The sequence below is a fragment of the Lichenostomus cassidix genome, chromosome 8 (genome assembly GCF_008360975.1).
Source record: "Lichenostomus cassidix isolate B80296 chromosome 8, HeHo_3.0, whole genome shotgun sequence".
NCBI lineage: Eukaryota > Metazoa > Chordata > Aves > Passeriformes > Meliphagidae > Lichenostomus > Lichenostomus cassidix.
This window is the reverse complement of record NC_139489.1, coordinates 4,601,934-4,624,271: the sequence shown is the minus strand read 5'-3', so window position 1 is coordinate 4,624,271 and position 22,338 is coordinate 4,601,934. Positions and strand designations below refer to the sequence as shown.

The following is a 22,338-nucleotide window of genomic DNA, read 5'->3' as shown; positions in this document are numbered from 1 at the left end:
GACAGACCGCGGCCCGGGGCGGCGAGGAAAGGAATCGTCACATGAATCTGCATGAAGGCCCTTTATTAACACTTTGAAAGGGCCGCTGGTGGCACGGGTCCACCTCAAGGGGGTTCAGTCCTGTCACCTCCCCACCCTGCCTTGGGCCAAACCTTCCCCACAGCTCTAGAGCATTAAAATGCTTTGTGCACAAAATACGCATCTCGCATCGCCTTCAGAACGCTTTATTCAGAGGCAAAACAGTGTAGCGAGCATCGACTGAATTAACAAAAAAACAAAACAAATCGCCCCAATAACAAAACATTTTTTTAAAAAATCCCAAACAAACAAAAAAAAAACAAAAAAACAAAACCACCCAAAAAAACCAACCCTTTCTGGTTCACTCTCCTCATGGACCCAGTGAGTGTCCAGCAAGCATGGAGATGTCCACAGGTCCACAGCACATCGCTGTCCATCCTGCTACAAAACACATCCAACATTCTTGCAGTTTCCATGGCTCTTCAGTGAAAAAATAATCTAAAACAAAACTACTGTATAGATGGATAAACCAGTGTTGTCATCTGAAAGAGACAAATAATTCCCATGAATATTTCAGCTCCTCTAAGGCACATATTTAGGTCTAAATACTAAAATTCATTACTGTCATATTGATTCTTACTAGGCATTTGGGATGTAAAAGTGATTTTGCAGGTGGAAAAGCCACTAAAATTGACTTCGAACTGTGTAATTTTTATGACCACTTTTGCTAGGCACACTTGGCTATTTTTTTATTGTATTTATTTATTTTAAATCCAATACAGCTTCTATTCATTAAATACAAACTCTTGTGGCTGGTGTACTTAGAGAGGCATGGCCTTTCCATGTCTGTTAGCCTTTTCCTGGACCTGGTCCACAGAATTATCCAACAGAATTCAAATGTCATCTGCTGCTGGCAGCAATCCCAGATACCAGGAAGCAAATCCTCAAACTATCCCACAGAAGAAATGCAGTCCAGAGATGGCTCAGGCTCTGAGTCAGCCCTGCCCAGAGCCTACACAGATGTCCCAACTCATGCCTGCTGCTCTGAAATGCTGTTTCAAAAATCATGGGCAAAAAGATCCAATTTGCTTTTTACATTAAAAGGAAAGAAAAACTGGAGTGTAACAGTTTATTGCTTAAGTTTCACTTGTGCAGGACTAATTCAAACAAATGCTTTTGGGTTTTTGTAAGAGGATGACCTCTGGGACTTAGTGTATTATTTATTTAAATGTGAGTTTCTTCACTAAGAGTAAACCTCAAAGAAAAGTAAGGTAACATCTTTGTTCCACAGAGTCTTTTCAGTTTTTTTTTTTTTCCATCTGTACTTAAAACTTACAACTGAAATAAAGTTAATAAATATTCTCTATTTACATAGAGAACCCATTTAGCAAAATTAGTCTGTTGAACTCTTTTCCATTCAACCATAGTGATGGGGTAAAGTTTCAAGATGTCTTTGATAACTGCAGAAAAAAAAAAAGTTTAATTTGGTTCTTACCTTATTTAGTGACTCTTTGTTATTACTGTTGTTCCATTGTGAGCAGGGATAATAGGTGCAGGAAAATCCAGTTCAGGGGCATCAAAAAAGTATGCCTACATTATCAGAGAAGAAAAAGACTATTTAGAGAGAAACATACAGTTCTGCCTCATCCCGGCTTTTTCCCTCCACACCCACCAAACACAGGTACAAACACAGCACTTAAATGGCAAATCTAGATCTTTCTCTGGTTTTATCAGATTAGAAATGGTCAATTAAAATTAAAATTGTGCTCTGAACTGTACTGTTCATTTTGTATTTCAGTGGCATCAGGGTCTTCTGTTTTGTAATACTGTGTATGAAAACATAAACCTGCTAAAACTCATAAGCACACACTTTATACTGGACATTTAATCCTTTTAAAGGACTAAGTATAGTACTTATTGGAATAAAGTGCAACTGGATACTATACAGATTAATGCTTTGCTGATTCCATTATGAATTCCAGGTAAATTCAAGAGTGTTCTGTGGGAGTTGGACTCATTGATCACGAGTCCCTTCCAACTTGAGAGATGTTCTATGATTCCATAATTGATTATTAAATTTATTACCAGCACTGTCAGGGTCACATTGGCATCAATTTTTGCTATGTTTAAAATAATTGGAATTTTTACATCGGAGGTTTTCCAGTGACCAGCCAATCCCTCCTTCCCCGTTCCATAACATGCCACCCGTCCCAGGAAATAAGAGATTAGGGAAAAGGAATGTCAGTGTCCCACCAAACAGCCAACAGCCAGCAGGGTGTGAAGCAGCAGAATAGTGGCCACGGTGGCCACCGCAATCCTGCGGTTGTCATCTCGGACCGCGGGCCAGAAGGTCATCACCAACACAGACCCCGAGAGGCACAGCGAGAACACCACCAGCACCCAGCGCACCACCTTCTGGGGGATGATCCACAAAATCTGGAACAGGCAGGGAAAGGGGTGTCAAAGAGGCTGTGTGAAATGGGGATTCATTTATTTAATGCATTGTTCTGTGACGTGTTGTTGCTTCCAGCTGATTTGCGCACAAATTAACTCACGCCTTTGTCCGACACATCTCTGTTACTGGAGGAAAGAGTAAGAGCTTTGCTCCCAGACACAGCAGAAGTGAATCCCAAGTTATGCTACTCCTTCCAAGGCCTGACCCCAGCCAGAGGAGAGCCCTTGCCAAGGAAACTTGGAGCCATCAGCATTGCTTTCCTGCACAGATGTCTGTTCCCTTGGGACACAAACATCCTGATTCCTGAGGCTGCCTGCTGGGCTCACCAGCAACACTTTGCTTGGGTTTGCTGCCTCTAGGGAAATGACCTGTCCTGGGCTTTTCCAGCACCCACAAGACACCTTTACACTAGACAAGCTTTATCAAAAAGAGCAAAAGATTCTCCCAGTCTTCAAAATGTCAACAATATCAATTATAAGAAACAGTAAATCTTCTCAACCAGGAGATGTGAGAGGGCCACTCTTTAGCCATACTTACCGCTGTGGGAATGTAAATGAAGAGGGAGTAGCCATATACACACACTATCTCCAGGAAAGAGTAGGAGACAATGTTCATGACTTTACTGTTCCTCCACATCAGGAATCCCCAGAGAGCAAGGGGAACAAGCCAAGCGTATGCATAAATCGTTGTAGCTGCTATGGACACTGGAAATACAACAAAAGGTTTAATGTTCTACTTTAAATCTTGCTGGAATCAAAGGTGTAGAAGCATTCAGCATGAATACTAGAAAGTTACCTGTGAAGATACTTTCAAAAGATTAAGTCTGAATTATTAATAAGCTGAGAACTTTGCAGTTATATCTAGTTTACACCCACTACTCAGCCAGCACTTCGAGTTAGCTTAAAAGTAATGACTTCAGAAAAAATTCTCTTGGTATTTTCTATTTCTTTATTATACCTGTGTACAAAATGCTGTCAGTTTCAGTCAGAAACGAAAAGCCACAGAGGCAGGAAAAACTTAGTTAAAAATAGAAATTCAGCTACTAACAGCTAGTGTCAAATCTGAAATTATTCAAGTGACTGCATTCCCAAGTGGTTCTTCCCAGTACATTATGGATTCTGGAAACAAAGAGAAGCCATGTTCCTTTGCAGGGATAGCAGCCTCCCTCATAATACAAAGACAGATATAGACAAACTGGCTCCTCACTCTGAGTTCTTTGGGGAACAGATCAGTTGAGCACGTTTTGCTTATTTTTGAGTTTGCCAGAAGGTAGCAACTTCCAGCTCTTGGTAGGTGATATGAGTAATAATCTGATCAGGGGATTTTCTGCCTGAGGCCTGCAGGTTCCTGGGAGGCCATGGATTCAGGAAGGCACCAACAACAGCACCATGGTGGCCAGGGCTGGGCTTGCACTCTCTGTACAAGGGACTATTCACTAAGGCTAAAAAATAACTGTTCTAATTACTCCTGCTTGCTCCTCTAAAACCCTGTAATTACTTTATGCTCTGGAGAAACAGGGTTCTGCCAGTCACAGCCCACTTCAAGAACTTGTTTCACATCTCTAAAAATTTAAAGACAGAAATCAATCAGAAGACTCTGCTAAATCAAAGCCATGATCTCATTTTATATTACTTCATTAGCACATTAAAAAAAAAAAAAAAAAAAAAAACAGAAAAACCTCAGAAATGGCTACTTACAAACCTTTTCTGAACTCGGGTACATAGTGGTATGTTGGTTTGCCCAGATGGATGATGAAATTCGAGAGATTGCCACTGACAGCAATGGTGAACACAAGTGTGGCACATATCCAAAAGGGACCTTAAAAGGAAATAAGTTCAATAACACCTCTGCTCTCTTGCTTTCTCAGGCTAGCAAGTAAAATTAAACACAAACTCGAAATATTTAGCACAGAAAATAACTTCTCATACCTACCATAAAGGTCAGGATTGCTGCGGATATACAGCCTCACAAAGTTCTTCCCTGGTACTGGGAACACTGAACCTTTGATTCTGTCCAAGACCTGTGAAATATATGGATTTGTCTGACTGACAATGCAAGAAGGAAGGAAATGTCAGTGGATAAGGTATAATTGAGACAACAGTTCTCCTCTGGAGCAGAGTATTAACCTGGTATGTGTCCACATCGAAGAAGGTCTGGTAGTACTCAAAAGTCCAGAAAGGGGCACTTTTCTTCTGTCCTGCAAGCAGCTTGATGGTGGGAAAGGCAATATGGAAAGTGTTACAATCACGCTATTTATGAATTACCAGCTCATTTACACAATAGTTACACGATTTCTGTACCCAAACAGAAAACAAACTTAACAGGATGATGCTTCCTAGGAATTATTTAATGGCTCCCCTTTCCCCCTCCTATATCTGTTGGCAGCCAGTTTCATATTTCCCTGTAAGCAGAATTGTGGCCTGGAATTGTAAAGAGTAGCCTGTTACCACTTGCTGCTACATCATCTTTATCACACACCATCATCACCATGACAAGCTCCTCTTGTTGTCAGAATCATAGAATGGCCTGTGATGGAAGAGACCTTAAAGATCACCACATTCCAACCCCTTGCTATGGGCAGGGACACCTTCCACTATCCCAGGTTGCTCCAAGCCCTGTCCAACCTGGCCTTGAACACTTCCAGGGATCCAGGGGCAGCCACAGCTTCCCTGGGCAACCTGTGCCAGGGCTTCACCACCCTCACAAGGAAGAATTTCTTGCTAATATCTAACATAAACCTCTTCTCTTTTAGTTTGGAACCATTCCCCATGTTCTGTTCTCTACATGCAGTAAGGAGTCCCTCTCCATCTTCCTCACAGGCCTCCACCAGCAGGTGTGAGAGCATTACCTCTGTTTTATCAGAGTCATCTGTGCCCAGTAACTCATCATCCTCTTCCCTCCCTGGCTCCTGCAGGCGGCTGTGCTGATTCTTGGGGATTTCGACTGGCTCATCGATGCTTATGGTGGTGGCATCAGGATTTGCTGCAAGCAAATTAGCTGCATCGTCAAATTCTGCAAATAAGTACATTACAAGACAGGTGATGACCAAGACGCTAAAATTTTTTTTCTCACGGCACCAAAGCACAGAGACAGACCCTGAGACAGGATAAGCACTAGCGGGTATGGTGTGTTTCTTAAAGGCCAGACTGACAGGGAGCAAGCTGAACATTTACTCAGTCAATAATGTGTAAGGCTGCCTTTCCTGCCCATCTGCCTGCAGGATGTTTCACTGGAGCCTGCTTTCCCTCTCTGCCATCAACCCCAACCCAAGGACCAGCAGATCTCTGGTCTCTTCTCTTGCAAGAGCAAGGCGAAGCTGCCTCTCTAAAGAAATGGGTAATTTTAATAAGTCTCCAAAAATTGACATGGAATTTTAAATCAAAAACTCAGGAAGTCTGAAACTGAGGCCTTTTCCGGGTTAGAGAGTGCTCTGCCCCTTTCCAGCTGTCACTTTCCACCGTAAAGGAAAGCGCGCTCCACGATTTCAGTCAACACCGGTTACATTTTTCAGTCAACCGGTTACATTCTTAGCTCGCCAGCAGCGCAGTTTCATCTCAGAAAATTCAGGATACTTGACCCCATCTGCGAAACTCCCAGGACGTTTTTATCCTGCGAACGCTCAGAATCGCTCCCAAAGCCTCCAGCGCCTGCCGGCTCCCCGAGCTGGGCCCCAACCCGCGTCCGCACCTGCGGCATCGCCTCTACCTTGGAACTTGAGGTCGTCCGCCGCCGCCATTCATCCGCCTGGATGGGGAGCAGCTCCCCGGCACTCGACCCTCCTGCAAGACAGGAGCAGCGCTAGGTCGGGGCCCGTCCCGCACGCTGTGCCAGCGCTGCTGTGCCCCACGGCCGCGCCGCCCCAGCCCGCCCGTGCCCGCCGCGCCCCGGGCTGGGGCAGCTCCGCACCCGGGCAGCTCCGCACCTCGGCAGCTCCGCACCTCGGCACCGCCACGGCCCGCACCCGCCGCTCCGCTCCCTTAAAGGCGCCGCGTCCTCCGCGCAGCCGCAGCCAATCAGCGGCGCCGCCGAGCCCCTCTGCCCCCCCGCCCCGCTGGGCGCAACAGCCCCGCCGGCGACGCTCCTGGCGTTGGCCAATCAGAGCCCGCGCCGCGCTTCCGCGTGCGCGCCCGCCCGCCCCTTTAAAGAGCCCGCGCGGCGCGAGCGGCTGGTGAGGTGTGGCGGCGGCTCGTGTGGGAGTGGCTGTGCGCAGCTCAGGGCTGTGCGGAATCGCACGGTTATACACCTATTGTAAACGTACACTGCGTGTTGTGATGATTGAGATGTTTATTAGAGAGTCATAGAATGGCTTGGGCTGGAAGGGACATTAAAGATGGTCCTGTTCCAGCCCCTGCCATGGGCAGGGACACCTCCCAGTATCCCAGGTTACTGCAAGCTCTGTCCAACCTGGCCTTGGACACTGCCCGGGGTGGGGCAGCCACAGCTTCCCTGGGCAGCCTGTGCCAAGGCCTCCCCACCCTCACAGGAGAGAATTTCTTCTTCATATCTAATCTAAACCTGCTATCTGTTGGTTTGCAGCCATTCACCCTTGTCCTGTCATTCCAGGTCCTTGTCAATAGCCTCTCCATCTGTCTTGCAGTCTGCCTTCAGGTGCTGGAAGGGCACAATTAGACCACCACAAAAGTCTTCTTTTTTCCAGGCTGAACAATCCCAATTCTCTCAGCCTTTCCTCATAGCAGAGCTGCTCCATCCCTCTGATCATCTCGGTGGCCTCCTCTGGAATCACTTCAACATACTCATGTCCTTCCTGTGCTGGAGACCCCAGAGCAGCATATTGAATATATTGGAGTATGTCTACTTTTTTTTAATCCTTCAGTCCCAAAGAACTGCAGAGCAGGAGGAACAAGGCGCTATTTGCACAGCATCTGCATCACCCCAAGGCCCTGAGCATCAGCACCTTAGTGCTTTGTCCAGGATTCAGGGAGAATATCCTCGTTAGTAAAACACAGACCACATTTGTGGGTAAGCCTCACAGCTCTGCAGTGAGCACCACACATCCACCCTGGCTGCAGCTGATGCCTTTGGTGCAGCTGGAGGGAGCACAGCTGTCAGGGTCCTCTCCCACACAGGGGCTGAAGGGCAGGGAGGGGACAGTGTGCAAGGCGAGGCAGAAACTCAACCAAACACGTGAACATTTTCCCTCCCCTTCACCCTTCACCCTCTACCTTTGCCCTTACCTTGCATTGTGCTCCCATCAGGAGCAGCCACATCTCCTCCACCACGATGTTTGGCATCAGGATATTCCTGCAGAAAACCCTGATTCTTCTGCAGGTTGTTCTGTCTGTTATTGTTGGCAAAACACTGATGGTACTGTTCCCCGATGCCATGAAGAGGTACATCCTAAAGATGGGCGAAAAGAGCAGGATGAACCGGAATCCAAAGTTCAGCTACGAGAACTGGGGCCCGACTTTTTTCAGCTTCAAGTATTTGCAGTTTGTGCTGAAGGTGAAGTGGAAGAGGCTGGAGGATGAAGCCTTTGAGGGACAGCCTGCTCCCAACACGCCGGTGGTGACCCTTGGCGGGGAAGTTCGTCATGTCCTGGATTTCATGAAAGGTCAGTAATTGAGCTGGGTTTGGTTTGCTGAGAGGACAAACAAGCACATGCTGCTGAGGGAACAGGGACAGGCAGGTGGCACCTGAGTGCACCACTTGCAGACGACCAGCACTCACTTGATGGAGAAGATGCAGCACATCTACTCCAGCTACTTCTTGATTTTCCAAAAAGTAACCTGCAATCGCCACCCTACCTATGCTATCCCTTCACACCACTGAGCTTACAAACCTTTTGCAAGAGCTGGCTCTGCCTGGAAACACTTTTTCCTGAAAGCCAAGATAATTATTTGTTTTTGGGAGAGAAGGCCCAGAATTGAACTGTGTGCAATGATTCACAAGAGTTAGCTGTCATTCCCTGTCCATACAGAAAATTCCACACCAGCTCCCTTAGCCAGCCTAAAGCACAGGGTGTGTTTTTCCAGATCCAAAGTGCTGGGAATAAAGCAGAAGTAGCTGCTTTGTACTTTGTCCGCTGCCTCCAACTGAGATCTCAGTAGAAAGTGGAATTAATCATTAAGCTGCAGCCTCCATCCCCACGGGAGGGATTACATCCTTCTCTCACTCTGCTTTCCTAATTATGTAGAGATATTTATGTAGAAAATGGGATGCAAATTTGGAAGAGAGATATACAGTATCTGCAGGAAGGTACCACTGTTATTTAATCCTTTAGGACATGGATCTATGTTAGCAGCAGCTTTTAAGCCCAGCCAGAAAGAAGATCTTGAACAAATTTCATGTAATTTAGCATAACCAGACTAAAAGAGGTGCTTAAAAATCTTGCAGGCTCTCTTAAATCATAGCCTTGCAAACAGATGCCAACACCTGTGGGCACAAACTGTGTTAATTTGTAAGCAACTTGCAGACACTTTTGCCAGTGTAAGGTTAGTTTAATAATAATATATAACCAGAGTTGTGTTTATACAGGAAATTGCAGAAATACACTGAAAGCATGAAAGCCTGTAATGCATGACTGAAAAGTCTGCAGGTTACCCTCAGTTCAGCTTGAACTGACACATCTAAAAAAATCTGGACACGAAAAGGCACTGGGACTCTGTCCTTAACGTCCATCCCTGAACCACTGTCCCTGGATAACCTTACAGAAGCCCGTGTTTAGTATTTTTGAAGTTGCTCCATAGTAAGGATCTCAGGGAGGCTAAGATGCCCATTTTGGATCAGTTCCCTATCCCAAAAATGCTGGTGACTTGAACATTGGCTCTTGTGGTGAGGAAAAGAGAAGCTGTGTGACTACATGGTGCCTGCTGCCTGTACTGGGCAGAGTCCCCTCAGTTAAACTCCTTGCTGGATGCAGCACAGATCAGAGCCAGGCTAGGAAAAACACCTTTATGCCTGCTTTGCAGAGATGCAGAGCTTCTGCTGCTGATTTTAATGACCTAGGAGAAGGTTATGGAATAAGTGACTTAGTGTTGCCCAGGAATCTCTGCACCAGAGAAATACACAATTCAGTGTATTTAATTCTGTCCTTCCTCCCTTTGCTTAACCACAAAATTTCTTTCTTCCTTTCCCCAGATAACCGACCTTTAATCCTGAATTTTGGAAGCTGCACCTGACCTTCATTTATGTTAAAATTTGATGAGTTCAACAAGCTCGTCAAAGATTTCAGCTCAATAGCAGATTTCCTTATCATCTACATTGAGGAAGCTCATGCAGTAGGTACAGTACAAACTCCACAGTGGTGCCAACCACAGCTTCACATGTGTCATTTCCTTCAGGAAAAAAAAAGTGTGTTAGAAAAGGAAGGGGCTGCAAACCAGAGAAAACTTCAAATCCAGTGGCAACACAGCTGGGTGCCAGTTTGTGTCCCTAATTCTCCTAAGATTTTATACACACATCTGAATTTACACTGAGTTATCCTGCTGGAGACAGCTCTGTGAAGGACACAATTATATCTTTAAAAAACTCCCTCTCAGTGTCAGTACAGTTCCTTTTGGAAAGAGGAAGACATTTCATAGAACAAAAGTTAAGTGTACAATGCCAGTGTGTTATGTGTTTACAGGAAAAAAAAATTGTTTTTAACATTTTCCAAGAACAGGATTCAGACTCCAATTTGAAAAATTTAGCAAGCAAGGAGTACACATTTGTTTATCTACACTGGATTCTCAGTAACACATTGGCACTGGTTTTATCCCAGAATTCAGATGTTTTTCTAAAACCTAACATTTACAGTTTTCTGGCAGAATGCAATTTTCAGCAGCTGAGAATCAGATAATGACTGGGTCAGTCATCTAACCCTTTTGCTAGTTGCTGCTTTACTGTGAAGAGTTGTGTGCAAATGCTTGTTTGCATAGTTCTGAAAAACAAAGATGTGGCCTGGCTCACATTTCACTTCTCACAGACCTGGAATTTTGGTTTATAGGCTTAATGAGTACAATCAAGCAGAATGAACAGCACTAACAATAAATAGCACAATAAAAACATATATTCTACCCAAATAGAATATATGTTCCCCACCTGATGTCTTTCTAGGGTTGATTTATGTGGGAAAATTTCAGCTAAAATCCATCAAATATTTCTGAATCCAGGGCAAGGGGAAATCCAGTTTGCTGAAATTAAAGAAAAAAGGCAGATCTTGGCACCACTTATTTGAAAAGCTCTATTTCTCCCATTGTCTGAGGGGGGCTTTCACTTCATGGCCAGTTTTGGTGTTAGGAATAAACCACAAGATTCTTTTAACCTAGTTGTTCTGGGATATGACACAGCATATCTCTACCCTTGCACCTATCCAAAATGTTCCTTCCTAAATCCCTTCCTCATTTGTTTTAGATGGATGGGCTTTCACAAACAATGTTGTTATTAAAAATCACAGAAGCCTTGAAGATCGAAAAAATGCAGCACAGTTTCTTCAGCGAAATCATCCTCTGTGTCCAGTGGTTTTAGACACTATGGAAAACCTGAGCAGTTCAAAATATGCTGCACTGCCAGAACGACTCTACATGCTTCAAGGGGGGAAGGTCATCTATAAGGTAAAAAAACAGTAGCAATGAGCTCAATATACAGATATTTTTAAATTTCTAGGTAACTTGAGACTGCTTTACATTTAACTGTCAGTATTTCATTCTGTTTGAGAGCTAAATATTTCACAATGCACTGTGACTGTGGAGAGAAGTGAACATGCAACAAAACCAGTCTGGGCTTTTATAATGTACATATTTGATGTACACCTCAGCCTTGCTCAAATATTTATCTTTTGGCTCACTAGTAACCTGAGGTACATCTAAGCTGTGAGATCCAGGAACACTTCCCAGCTCCAGGATCCAGATATTGGCCCTGCCCCAGTGTCCCAGCAGGGTGTAATCACTGCATAGCCATCTCCCAGGGATGGCTGCAGTGGAAAGGGAGCCCAGGCACACCTGCCCACAGTTCTAGTGCAGCTGCTGTGCTCTGAAGGATTTCTGCTCTGTCTGCTTGAGCATCACTGTGTCATTTTTATTGCCTTTGCAGGGAGGAGTGGGGCCTTGGAATTATCATCCTCAGGAAATACGTGCCATCCTGGAAAAACTGAAATAGAAAAAGTACTTCAGAGTAAAGACTATTTGGATAAAGAAGCTCAAGAATAATTTGTCACACACCTGAGTGTAAGGAATAACAAAAAGACTTTAAAAATAGCCAGAGGCAACAAGAAAAAGGAATATTGTATGTGCATCTAAAGAGTATCTGTAATGAGTTTCATGTTTTTTCTTGAGGCTTTCAAGTGTCATCCCTATAACTCCTTCTCCTCTGTAGTAACTTATTACACTCAACACCCCATGCAGTAATGTGGAAGCTGGGTCCATTGAGCCCTTAATAAGAACATTTACCTTTGTAAGGATTGAATACCAACATTTGCACTTGCAAGGAATATCCTGCAGGATGAACTTCGAGGGTGGTGACATTTGCAAGAGTCCACCAGCATACAAAGCAACTGATTTCCCATTTTCTACATAAAAGTGTAATAGTAATGTTCCTAAATGTTCACTTTCACTGACTTCAGGAGGCTTCTGAGCAAGACAATCTCTATCAACATCTGTTTCCATGAGTATTTGTTATGATGGTCCCAGCATAAAGCACTGGCTGCTGTGACCTGATTCTAGAAAATATTTATAGAAACAAGGCGTTGATCTATGATTATTAAAAGCCTACCAAAGCACTTCATATGGCTTCTGATTATTTCCCTCCCTGCCCTGCCTCTCTCCCCCATGTTATTTCTAAGCATTAGCAGACGTTTATATTCATCCTAATAATCTAAAAGTTTGAGCTGATGAGAAAGTTTCCAGTTCAAGGACTTTTGAAAGACTTGTTTGACAGTAGAAAGTATTACATCCCACTTCTGTAGTTCATGGGTTTTTTTCTATTTAACTCAGAGCAAAAGGGAAGCATTTTACAGGAAATTGAGTTTTAATTCATGTATTATGAAAGCCTGATATAAACATACAAACTTAAATGGACTCAGTTATGGCTCAGGTGTTCTAGGCTGACAATTCTGGTTACAAAATAAGACAGTTGTTACTACAATTACCAACAGCACTGCACTGTGGTTGGACTTGATCTTAAAAGTATTTTCCAGCATAATTGATTCTATTGTATTCCACAGATTAAATCAGCAGGGAATACATACCACATCCATACTTTCAAAAAACACTTTAATACAAGGTTCTAGGAATAAACATTCTCTGCAATGCAGCTATCAAAATGTAATTTCTTTATTTAAAAAAAAAAAAAAAAAAAAGCCCAAATTTAAGCTGGACTCAGGTGCTCTCTGCTGTGCCCTCTGCCGTCACCCGGTGCACTGACACAAAATGATCAAAGGCAGATTTGATGATGAAACGCAAGTAAGTGGCTTGGAACTCAGGAAGCTGCAGAAGGAATAAAAACAAGTTATTGCATTATCTGTAGTAACAGAACTACCAAACCACATTTGCAGAAGTTTGTTAGGATCTAACAAAGATCTGGATGTTTTGGTGTCTGTTTTTGAATTGCATGTAAGTTCTTTGACCTGCAATTCAAAAAAAAGTCCCATCACCTCCTGAATTCTGCAGCCTTAAAGGCAGCAATTGAAGGAGGGCAGATTGCCACACTTCTGCAAAGGGCTCTTGCACATCGTTAGGAGCACTAGGCAGGTGCAATTTCATACCATAATCTACAGAGGAACAGCTGGGAAGTGCAATTTCACACCACAATCTACAAATTCCTCTATTTAACACCAACTGAGCAATAATTGTAAATTAAGATGTTAGGTTTTTTTATGGTTTCTCCCCACTTAGTCCAGACATCCCATTTCATGAACCACTACTGATGTACACTGTAAATACTCACTGAAAATTCTTCCCTTTGGAGCTGTCCTTCTGTGTGCTGCAAATCTAGAAAACATATTTTAAAGGAAGTAATGAAGAATAATGTGCAATGCTGTGAAGTTTTCACTGGACCCAGGGTTCAAGTACTATGATTTTATACTGCATGTTGACATTGTTTTTTATTTATTTTTACAAGGTGATTTAAGAGAATACTTTCTTGCAATTTCCCAGTGACTGTATATACACATATATTTATATCTATATCTCCTATTCATTACAGTGTTATAAAAGGTCTTCCAAGAGACATTTAAAAAAAAAAGCCAAACCCAAGACCAAACAATGCAGGAAATGGCACTCTATTATACTACGTAAGCCTGTTTTTAATTTTTGGAACATAAAGTGCACAAGTAGGGGTTTTAGTCCTTATACAGCATTTTACTCTCCAAACTGCTGCAGAGACCAGCAGTGCTCACAAAATTCACTTAAACATGACTGTTACATTAATGTCTAATAAAATAATCATCAAGCCACACTTTACTCAACAAATAGATGAGGGGTTACAGTGATTCACTGTAAAACACCAACACTGTTCCCACAAAACCCCACAAACTCAAGTCTTACCTTTTTCAACACACTGTTCAAAACCCACAGGGTCTTTAGACGTGCTTCTTTCAATCCTTAAGGTCCGCACTAAAATATATGTAAATTTGAAATATCAACACAAGTTTTGATTCTTTATTGGTAATTATATTTATCCAGTCACTTTACATCCACAAAGCACTTTCAACGCATTAACTGATCTATTTTTCCTCTAAGCTATGGAGATTGTGGCTATGAAGGATGATTGCTTTGTGAAAATGAATATTTTTGTGAAATTAAATCTTCATGTGAAGTTAAATCTTTATGAATCTGTTAAAAGTGGCTCCTTACAGACTATGATACTATGTGGGAGCTTTCATTAGGGCACAGACACATTTTACTATAGCACATATCACCTACTGCAAGACACCAAAGTCTTACCCAAATAACACTGGATGGCCACTTTGCTTATTTTTACACATTTGGGAAAACCAATAATCAATTCCTGCGGGAACATGCCTGTCGTCGTCCAAAATGTTTTGGAACTTCTGCGGAGAGAGCAGGACAAAACCCTCAACTGCAGCTTTCCATCTATAACTTTGAATGAAGGTTAGAGATGGAAATATATAGGATATATAAAAATATACATGATATATATATGTATAATCTTGAATGAAATTTATAACAGAAAGATATGGAGGGGAAAGGAAGAGAGAAAAGGGAAAGAAGAGGGGAAAGTGGTGGAAAAAGAGGGGGACGGTGGGGGAAAAGGGATGAAAAGGAGAGGGAGGAAAAGGAGGAGGGGAAGGGGGGAAAAGAAAGGGGAGGCATTTTTATTTGGGGTATTTTCAGCAATGCCCCGTATGACGATAGAGCAGCTCTCTGGAGGTGTTTACACCTCGCCTGCAGGCTCTGTCCCCGGGCGGTGTCCCACAGGAGCCCCGCGATGGCCGTGAGCCCCGAGCAGCGCACGGTGGCGAAGGGCCGAGCCCGGGAAGAGCCGCTCCCGCCGCCCCGCCCGGCCCTCACCCGTCCGCCACGCTCTCGGCGGGGTGCTCGGCATCGCTGGACGTGGCCAGGACCAGGGCGGCCCCCGCCGAGCTCCGGCACCAGTCGGCTGCTCTCATCGCGCACGGCGGGGCTGCCGCTCCCGGGCAACGCCGGTGGCTCCTCCCGCCCGGCCGCTCCCCCTGCCGGAGCTGCGGGAACGCGGCGCTCGCCGCCGGCAGGGCGGGGAAGCCCGGGGAGGACTCGCCGCTCCCGCCGTGCCCCGCTCAGCTCCGCTCCGCCCCGCGCCGCCGCCCGCCCCCCGCGCGGCTCCGCCCGCCGCCCGCGGGCGCTGCGGGACGGGCGGCGGGAGCGCTGAGCCCCGGCCCGGCTGACGGCGCGGCCCCTCCCGGGGCAGGTAGGTGGGGGCCGGGGGGAGCGGGGAGCGGCCGGGGCGGGGACCTTTCCTCAGTACCCCTGTACCCCTTGCCCCTTCCCCCGTGCCCCTTCCCCTATGCCCCTCGGGGCCATGCCCGCTCACATCGCGCTCACCCCCCGGCACAGACCGATCCTTTCACAGACCCGTCCTAGCGTAGCCCCCGACCCTGCTCCGGGCTGGACCCGCTCCCTTCTCCCCATGCCCTCGGTACCCCCGTCCCCCCTCGGGCAGGGCCCGCTCTCCGATCCCCAGCCGGGCAGGGCAGGAGCTGAGGGGATCCTGTCCCTGTGCTGCCCCTCGCCATGGCAGCTCTGAGCTCTCCTGCCCCGCCAGGCCTCCCTCACAACCCAGAGCCCGGCAGCGCTGGGGAAGGGGCACGGGGAGATGCCCACCCTCCCAGGGAGGGAGGGAGGTTCCAGCAGGCTCCATTGCCCTGCTGCAGTCAGACATGTGCCCTCCTCCTCCTCTTCCTCCTCCTCCTGCTCCTGCCTGCAGCAGAACCAGGCCTGCTTGTGGGGCCACTTCCCACACAGCCCCAGCCCCTCTCCCGCTCCTCTGCCTCCATCCCGGGGATCCTTGGATCCATCCCGAGCCTCTCAGCCAGCCCAGGGTCCTTTCCCACTTGGATGGGGTGTGTGGTTCGGTGGCAGGCAGCTCACACCCTGCTCCACACAGCCTGCCCTCTCACACTGCAGGGCTGCTCACACTCAGGGCTCTAAGGGGAGCTGCCAGCTTTGGGGGCTTCTCTGGCTCGTGTTTTCCTCTGTGGCTGTTCTTCACCTGTCTGTGGTTTGTTTTTGCAGAGCTGGTCGAGGGGAATGTCGTACTGTCTCCAGTCAGAAAGCCATTTGGATACTGGCCCAATATACGTGCGTGAAAATGGGAAGCTGCACGTGGTAAATCAGGGTGCAGGCGGCGTACAGAATGTCACTCCCAAAACAAGACCTTTTAGTTTGTTTTCCAGAAGTTTCTCAGTGGAGCTTTGCATGAACAGGGAGGACGATAGGGCAAGGAGGCAGAGGACTGATCATTTCATCTTCACATACACCAAGGAGGGGAACCTCCGCTACTCAGCCAAGTCCCTCTTCAGCCTAGTGCTGGGTTACATTTCTGACAATGTTGATCACATTGACTCGTTGATTGGTTTCCCAGAGCAGATTGCTGAAAAGCTCTTTTCAGCAGCAGAGGCAAGACAAAAGTTCACAGAGCCAGTGACAGGACTGAGAGCTCTGCAGAAGTTCACTGAAGCCTATGGCAGTTTGGTGCTGTGCTCATTGTGCTTGCGGAATAGGTAAGTGTGTCCACTAACAAATCTTGTCATCTGCTAGGGCTTTCTGCTAGCACACTTCAAACTTCCACTAAATAAAATTAAATAAAAATATTTTATGGGCTTACAACACCACCTAATTTTAATTAAATGCCCTGAGCCTTATCTGATTCTTGTGCTTGCTGCCTTTTGTCCCATCCCTTTCATGCAAGTGCAGCTGCAGGTTTCATTTTAAGATAAAAGTCATAACACAGGTAACAGACTACATCTGTGTTACCTAACAGGGGATCTTATGTGAAGGGTTAAACCTGCAACTATTTTTTAACAATAATAATCAGCCACTGCTGTGGCAATCCGTGTGCTTAGTGCCTTCTCAGGCATTTCATGGGATGTTTCTGTAATTGCTGTTCAAAAGCTTTTTGACACACTTAGCTGACTGTACAGATAAAATACACCCTTGCAAATTGTTTGGTTTATTAGCTATAAGCTTGCTGTTCCATCTCATTTTGGGGCTCAGAGGAAGACACAGGCTTGTAGGTAAGTTGCAGGCTTTGAAATCAGGCAGGTTTTGCCTTAATGTATTGTTGTTCCCATCCCCATATTAAATGTACTTTTAACAAGGTCCTGATTACAGTCCAGCTCTAGTTTTTCCATCTTCTCAATGCCCACCATCTTTCACTGAGTCCTGAAAAATTTAAAACGAGTTTATATTTTAAAGCCTTGCTCCTACTGAAGTCTTTCCCAGTAATAGAACCCTTCTCTTCCATTTCTACACTTGAAAAAGGGATGGTTTATCCAGTTTAAAATCAAAGTACTGGCATATTCATCTGAAGTGCCAAGGGTGTTCTGAGCACAGTAGGAATGTTTGAGTAGTCATTTATCCTTTGTTTTATCCTTTAAACCTACTCCCTTTTTATCTCTAGCACAGATAATTTTATGGGCTTAATTTAGAAATTAAGCTACTTCTGGCATCTTTTGCCATTACAGAAAGCTGAGTTAAGTATCAAGTCTTTGAAATCCAGGAAGTAAGGCATTAAAGCATTTTCTGATGAATTTGATTTCTAAAAGAGCCCACTCCTCTCCAGAACACCCCTGAGCTAGTAATCTCTCTCAAGAACTGGCTTGTATGTGGTGCATTCTGCAGAGCCAAATTGCACAGCAAAGGATTTTGGGGAGTGATTTGATGGGTTAACTTACATTGGGGGGATATTAAGGTCCCCTCATTTGCATGGACAAAGAGGTGTTCCTTGATTAGTAATCACCCCCAGTTTATTCAGTGAAGATGCTGACGTCAGGGTGTGTCTTGCCGGGGGAAAATGAGGTAAATTCAGGAGGGATCCGTGAATTTGGAGCTTGTCTTGCCACAGGGACACTAAGAGGTGACTGCAGGGGAGGTATTGAGGGCTACGTGCTCATTACTGCATACTCATGCCTGCCATTCTTCAGTGGTTTGTTCCCATCTCTGAACCTCCTACTGAATAGCTCCAGCACAGATGTTTGCGTGGCTGCTGAGTGAATCAGACCAGGGAACCAGCACAGCTAAAAAAAAATAACCCACTCAGTCACTGCTGCCAGGGGTGTAGCCACAGCTCTGGCCACTCCTGGGCTTTTACCCCTGGTCAAGTATTTTACTGACATATATAAAAAGTGAAATTTTGCCACTGACAAGCTATCCTGTCCTGTTTAAAATCCACATTTGAAGTGTGTTTTAAACCTAGATGAATGTGGGTTTGTCTTTATCCTTCCTAGACACTGAGGAGGAGCAGTTTCTGACATTGCCTTAGGATAAACTGGGATATTTTGCATTATTCTGAAATAATACAGCAATAATCTGTAAAGAAGCTCCTAATAGCAATATCTGCATGTTGAAGTCTTGTTATCCCAATGTTTTGCATCAAAGCAAAACAATGACAGTGATTTAAGGAGAAGGCTGGGGATTGATTCAGGCATGTTGTGTGCCAACTGCACATAAAAAGGTACTTAGTGTAGCTGGGTAATTTCTGTCAATTTTCACATAGATTTCATAGATTTTTCATTTCACTTAGCAGAAATGAGTGCATTGTGCTTGTGGCACTTGAGGATAGAGACACCTTCTTACATGGCTCAGCACTGAAGGCTTTTTTTTTTGGCTTTGCAGATACCTGGTTATCTCTGAAAAGCTTGAAGAAATTAAGTCGTTCCGGGAGCTGACGTGTTTGGATCTCTCCTGCTGTAAACTTGGAGATGAACATGAGCTGCTGGAACACCTCACCAAAGAGGCCCTGTCTAGGTACCAATCTCTTGAGCTAAAAATGACACTTTTTTCCTACCACTAAGCAGTTCACAGAACCAGGCTGAGGCTTTAAAGGGAAGTTTCACAGGCTGCAGAGTGTAGGGTTGAAGGTTCTGGTTGTTCATAAAACCTGTTCTGGAGGTAAATGAAATACAGAATTAATTGTACACAAAGTACACACTGAATCATAAAAAAGTCCTAAAAATATGCAAGATAATGTACAGTCTTGTGTTTTTAAATCAATGTTTTACAATTTTCATTGGCCAAGTAAAAAATGTATCTTAAGCATTTGGAACGGTTTTACACTTACATTTCCTTTTTTTAAGGGGGAACTTTATCAGGCAGATTTTTAACCTAACTACTGTTCTAGGTGAAGGTTTCTGCAAGCAGGAGGTTGAATATTTGGTTAGTTAACATCTCAAAACAGTACATTTTCTGATTTTGTTTGATAAGTAGAAAATTTTGGAAGCAATAGGTAGGATGACTGCTGATAATATGTTGCTGTAAGATTTTGGTGCATTTTGCATCAATGTTTTGTCTTGAAATGCTCTGAACAGAGCACTTTGGTGTGATGCTTTTTCCTGAGTTTTATTCATTTATGTTATAATACCTCATTATTTTCTTAAAATCATCGCTGTATCACTTATCAAATCTGTCCTCTCTCATTGTGCCAAGCATTTTTCTTAGTTTTGAGTGCATTTCAGTTTGGCAGCCGTGGTGTAAAGAACTTCAGGGTATAAAGAAGCTTATTGTCTCTGTTGGCAAATGCTTGGCTCCAGGATCAGTTTGTCACTGGAGCTGTGGGAATAGCTGCTCAAGCAGTGCTTCTGTTGAGCTAGCAGAGAAATATAAAGATATTTGTTAGTCCTGCTAACCCAGGCTCCTATCTCACTGCTTTTCACAGTGAGCCTGTAGGGATTGGCACAGGATGACCCTTCTGACACAGAATTTTAGGACATTTTGCAAAACTGTGTGAAATAATGGCCATAAACTACATGTTTGTGTCTCTCCTGCCAGTGTGAAAAGGCTCCTCCTGAAGGACAACTCCCTGTCAGACGCTGGGCTGCGCAGGATGACAGCGCCAGTCCGTGTGCTGAAAAAGGGGCTGGAGAACCTGCTGGTGCTGGACTTGTCCTGTAAGTGCTTCAAGGTCTCAGGTTAGAAAGAACCTGGATCCTGCCTGATAAAGAATTTATCCTCCTTAGTACTGAAGGAATACAACTTTTTGTTGATTCCCATGAGCCAAATGCTCAACCCCAGATTTCACCAGCAGCCTGCCAGAAGGCACAGGGCAGACCTGAAGACTCAGGCACTTGCTACTTACATAAATATTTTTAGTATTTTGAGAGTTTGTATTGTAAATATTTGTATTTTGATAATTAGAGGGGGAAAGTCAGTCTTGTTCCAGTATCAGCTTTTGGAACAAATACTTCCTTGGTATTTTGATCACATTTTTCTACATCATGCAACTTAATTAACTTTACTTGGCCTTGCAGGTAACCCCAAAATCACAGATGTGGGAATTGGATACCTTCTTTCTTTCAAGAAATTGAACTGTTTGGACATTTCTGGGACTGGTCTCAAGGTAAAAAGCATTGGACTGAGTTTGCTAGACAAGTGTAATAAAAGTTCTTGCCCTCTGACTGTGAAATTTCCCTTTTTCCCAGGATGTTGATGCTGTCATTAAACGGCTCCAAAGGCAGATAGGCCTGGTCCACTCAAAAGTGCCTCTGAAAGAATTTGATCACAGTAACTGCAAAACAGAGGGATGGGCAGAACAGGTAAGGGGGGTTAAATCTGTTTTACTTTCTAAAAATTCGCCTTATGTAGCACAAAATTCTTTAATAGGAAAGAACAAGGGATGGAGTTGTTTCCAATAATATTTCTGTAAATTTTACAAGAGACATTTTAATTCCTTCATCTGTTATTTCAGACAGTTCTGCAGTGGGAACAGGCAGTTATGGAGGCCATGAAGCCCCAGGACAACTTGAGATCCAGAGCAGCAGCTCTTCGCTTCTGTACGTAACTGCATGGACACCACAGAGTTGATTTATTTTCTTCCCTACAAGGAGTATTTCCATTTTTAAATTTTTTTTCATACAAATAGCATCACAGGTGTGCAATTTCAGCCCTTTGTGCAACTGCATTAAAACATGCTTGAGTTTTTTCATTTGTTAGACTGCTGGATAATTCAAGTACAGCACAACAGCCTGCTTAGGGAAACTTGTAACAATTAAATATTTCCTTAAAATTCTGAGACTAAAATATAAAGGGTATTTTTTTCCTCTGCATATTTCCAACTTGGCTTGGCCAAAACAATTTGTACCACAAAGTTACCCATTTTACAGCATAATTCTGTTTTTACCAGAGTCTAAACTTGAGCTTTTTTTGCTTGCAGATGGCAAGACACGCAGAATAGAGGAAGTAGTCAAATGCACGCTGGTGGAGCCAGAAACTAAAGCATCTGGAAACCTGCAGTTTTATAAGGAAAAAATTCAAAACTGCCATTTACCTTTGAAAAAGGAGGTTGCAGGCAGCCACGAATTAAAGAACAATAAAAAAAGAGCTTTGGCTGAACAAGACAGAGAAAGGACTTCCAAACAGAAGCATCTGTGCCTCAGTGTGGAGGACTGGGATTTGTTAAATACCTACTGAGTTAGAAAGAAGTGGGTCTTTTGTTTGTTGTTTTCTTGCTGATGACAGGATTTGGACATATTGAGAGGGAGGGACAAAGGAGACAAGTACTGTTAAATCTGGTTGCTGTGACATGCCTGTGGGGTAACCTGTGCTGGGGGAGGGATAGAGACAAGAAGGTTGATGATACTACTGTATATTTTCAATACATAATAATTTTTTCAAATAAAGTTTTTTGTTGTCATCCTTAACTCACTCTTCTGATGAAGGTATTTTTCACCAACACAGCTGGTCCTGTCCCTGCTCCTCTCTTCCTTCTCGAGGGGCAGGACACAAATCATTGCAGCTCATCTGAAATGAAGCTGCACTGTGCTTGTCAGGTGCCATGGGATGTTTACAGTGCTGCTAGAACAGAAAGCTCAGCCTGAAAGCAGCAGGCTGTGCTGATGGAGCTGTGGCAGAGGGAGGGAGCACAGGGGATCAGCACAGGGCTCTGGGGAGGCAGGCAGAGGCAGCAACCCCTCAATAACAGTGATTGCAGAAGCCCAAAGTGGAGCACAAGTCCCCTTTCTTTCTCATTTTAGCCCAGGAAATGAGAGCTGGAATGAGGTTACTGTAGAGATTAGGCTCTTCAGTTGTAATATATTCTCCCTTACAAGCAAATTCACTGCATTTGAGATAATTCTGTGGTTTAAAACCCATTTTCAGTGTGTTTGCAATACACTAGCTGTATTCCATCTGAGAACATTGAGGGGCATTTATAATTCAGCTATGAATTATGCATATCAGCTGTAAAACACCTAGACACAGACCTGTTCTGTGTTGGTC

General features: G+C 44.4%; 4 protein-coding genes across 11 annotated transcripts; 2 read left to right on the top strand and 2 right to left on the bottom strand.

Moving 5' to 3' along the window:
- Window positions 1–208: 208 nt before the first annotated feature.
- YIPF1 (Yip1 domain family member 1) lies at window positions 209–6,512 on the bottom strand. Of its 8 annotated transcripts, none has more exons than XM_085067552.1 (10): window positions 6,412–6,512; window positions 6,161–6,252; window positions 5,322–5,485; window positions 4,600–4,680; window positions 4,406–4,493; window positions 4,175–4,291; window positions 3,011–3,177; window positions 2,272–2,454; window positions 1,514–1,608; window positions 209–560 (listed from the first exon to the last, which is right to left on the bottom strand). In XM_085067552.1, exons 2-9 carry the CDS (start codon window positions 6,207–6,209, stop codon window positions 1,519–1,521), a joined length of 939 nt encoding a protein of 312 aa, XP_084923678.1. In that variant the 5' UTR covers window positions 6,210–6,252; window positions 6,412–6,512; the 3' UTR covers window positions 209–560; window positions 1,514–1,518. The 8 variants fall into 8 exon arrangements, with proteins under 8 accessions (XP_084923678.1, XP_084923682.1, XP_084923680.1 ...); XM_085067556.1 differs by having other exon boundaries at window positions 5,322–5,455; XM_085067554.1 differs by having other exon boundaries at window positions 6,179–6,252.
- Window positions 6,513–7,648: 1,136 nt separating this feature from the next.
- On the top strand, window positions 7,649–12,188 carry DIO1 (iodothyronine deiodinase 1). Its single transcript, XM_085067549.1, has 4 exons — window positions 7,649–8,045; window positions 9,572–9,715; window positions 10,826–11,025; window positions 11,504–12,188. The coding sequence occupies exons 1-4, from the start codon at window positions 7,715–7,717 to the stop codon at window positions 11,567–11,569; spliced, it is 741 nt and encodes a 246-aa protein (XP_084923675.1). The 5' UTR covers window positions 7,649–7,714; the 3' UTR covers window positions 11,570–12,188.
- A 476-nt stretch (window positions 12,189–12,664) lies between these two features.
- Window positions 12,665–15,187, bottom strand: IFT25 (intraflagellar transport 25). The gene is made up of 5 exons (XM_085067550.1): window positions 14,941–15,187; window positions 14,353–14,459; window positions 13,954–14,022; window positions 13,355–13,398; window positions 12,665–12,894 (listed from the first exon to the last, which is right to left on the bottom strand). Exons 1-5 carry the CDS (start codon window positions 15,036–15,038, stop codon window positions 12,787–12,789), a joined length of 426 nt encoding a protein of 141 aa, XP_084923676.1. The 5' UTR covers window positions 15,039–15,187; the 3' UTR covers window positions 12,665–12,786.
- A 20-nt stretch (window positions 15,188–15,207) lies between these two features.
- On the top strand, window positions 15,208–21,761 carry LRRC42 (leucine rich repeat containing 42). Its single transcript, XM_085067545.1, has 8 exons — window positions 15,208–15,316; window positions 16,141–16,628; window positions 18,742–18,873; window positions 19,894–20,012; window positions 20,373–20,461; window positions 20,544–20,657; window positions 20,810–20,894; window positions 21,275–21,761. The coding sequence occupies exons 2-8, from the start codon at window positions 16,156–16,158 to the stop codon at window positions 21,529–21,531; spliced, it is 1,269 nt and encodes a 422-aa protein (XP_084923671.1). The 5' UTR covers window positions 15,208–15,316; window positions 16,141–16,155; the 3' UTR covers window positions 21,532–21,761.
- The last annotated feature ends 577 nt before the right edge of the window (window positions 21,762–22,338 follow it).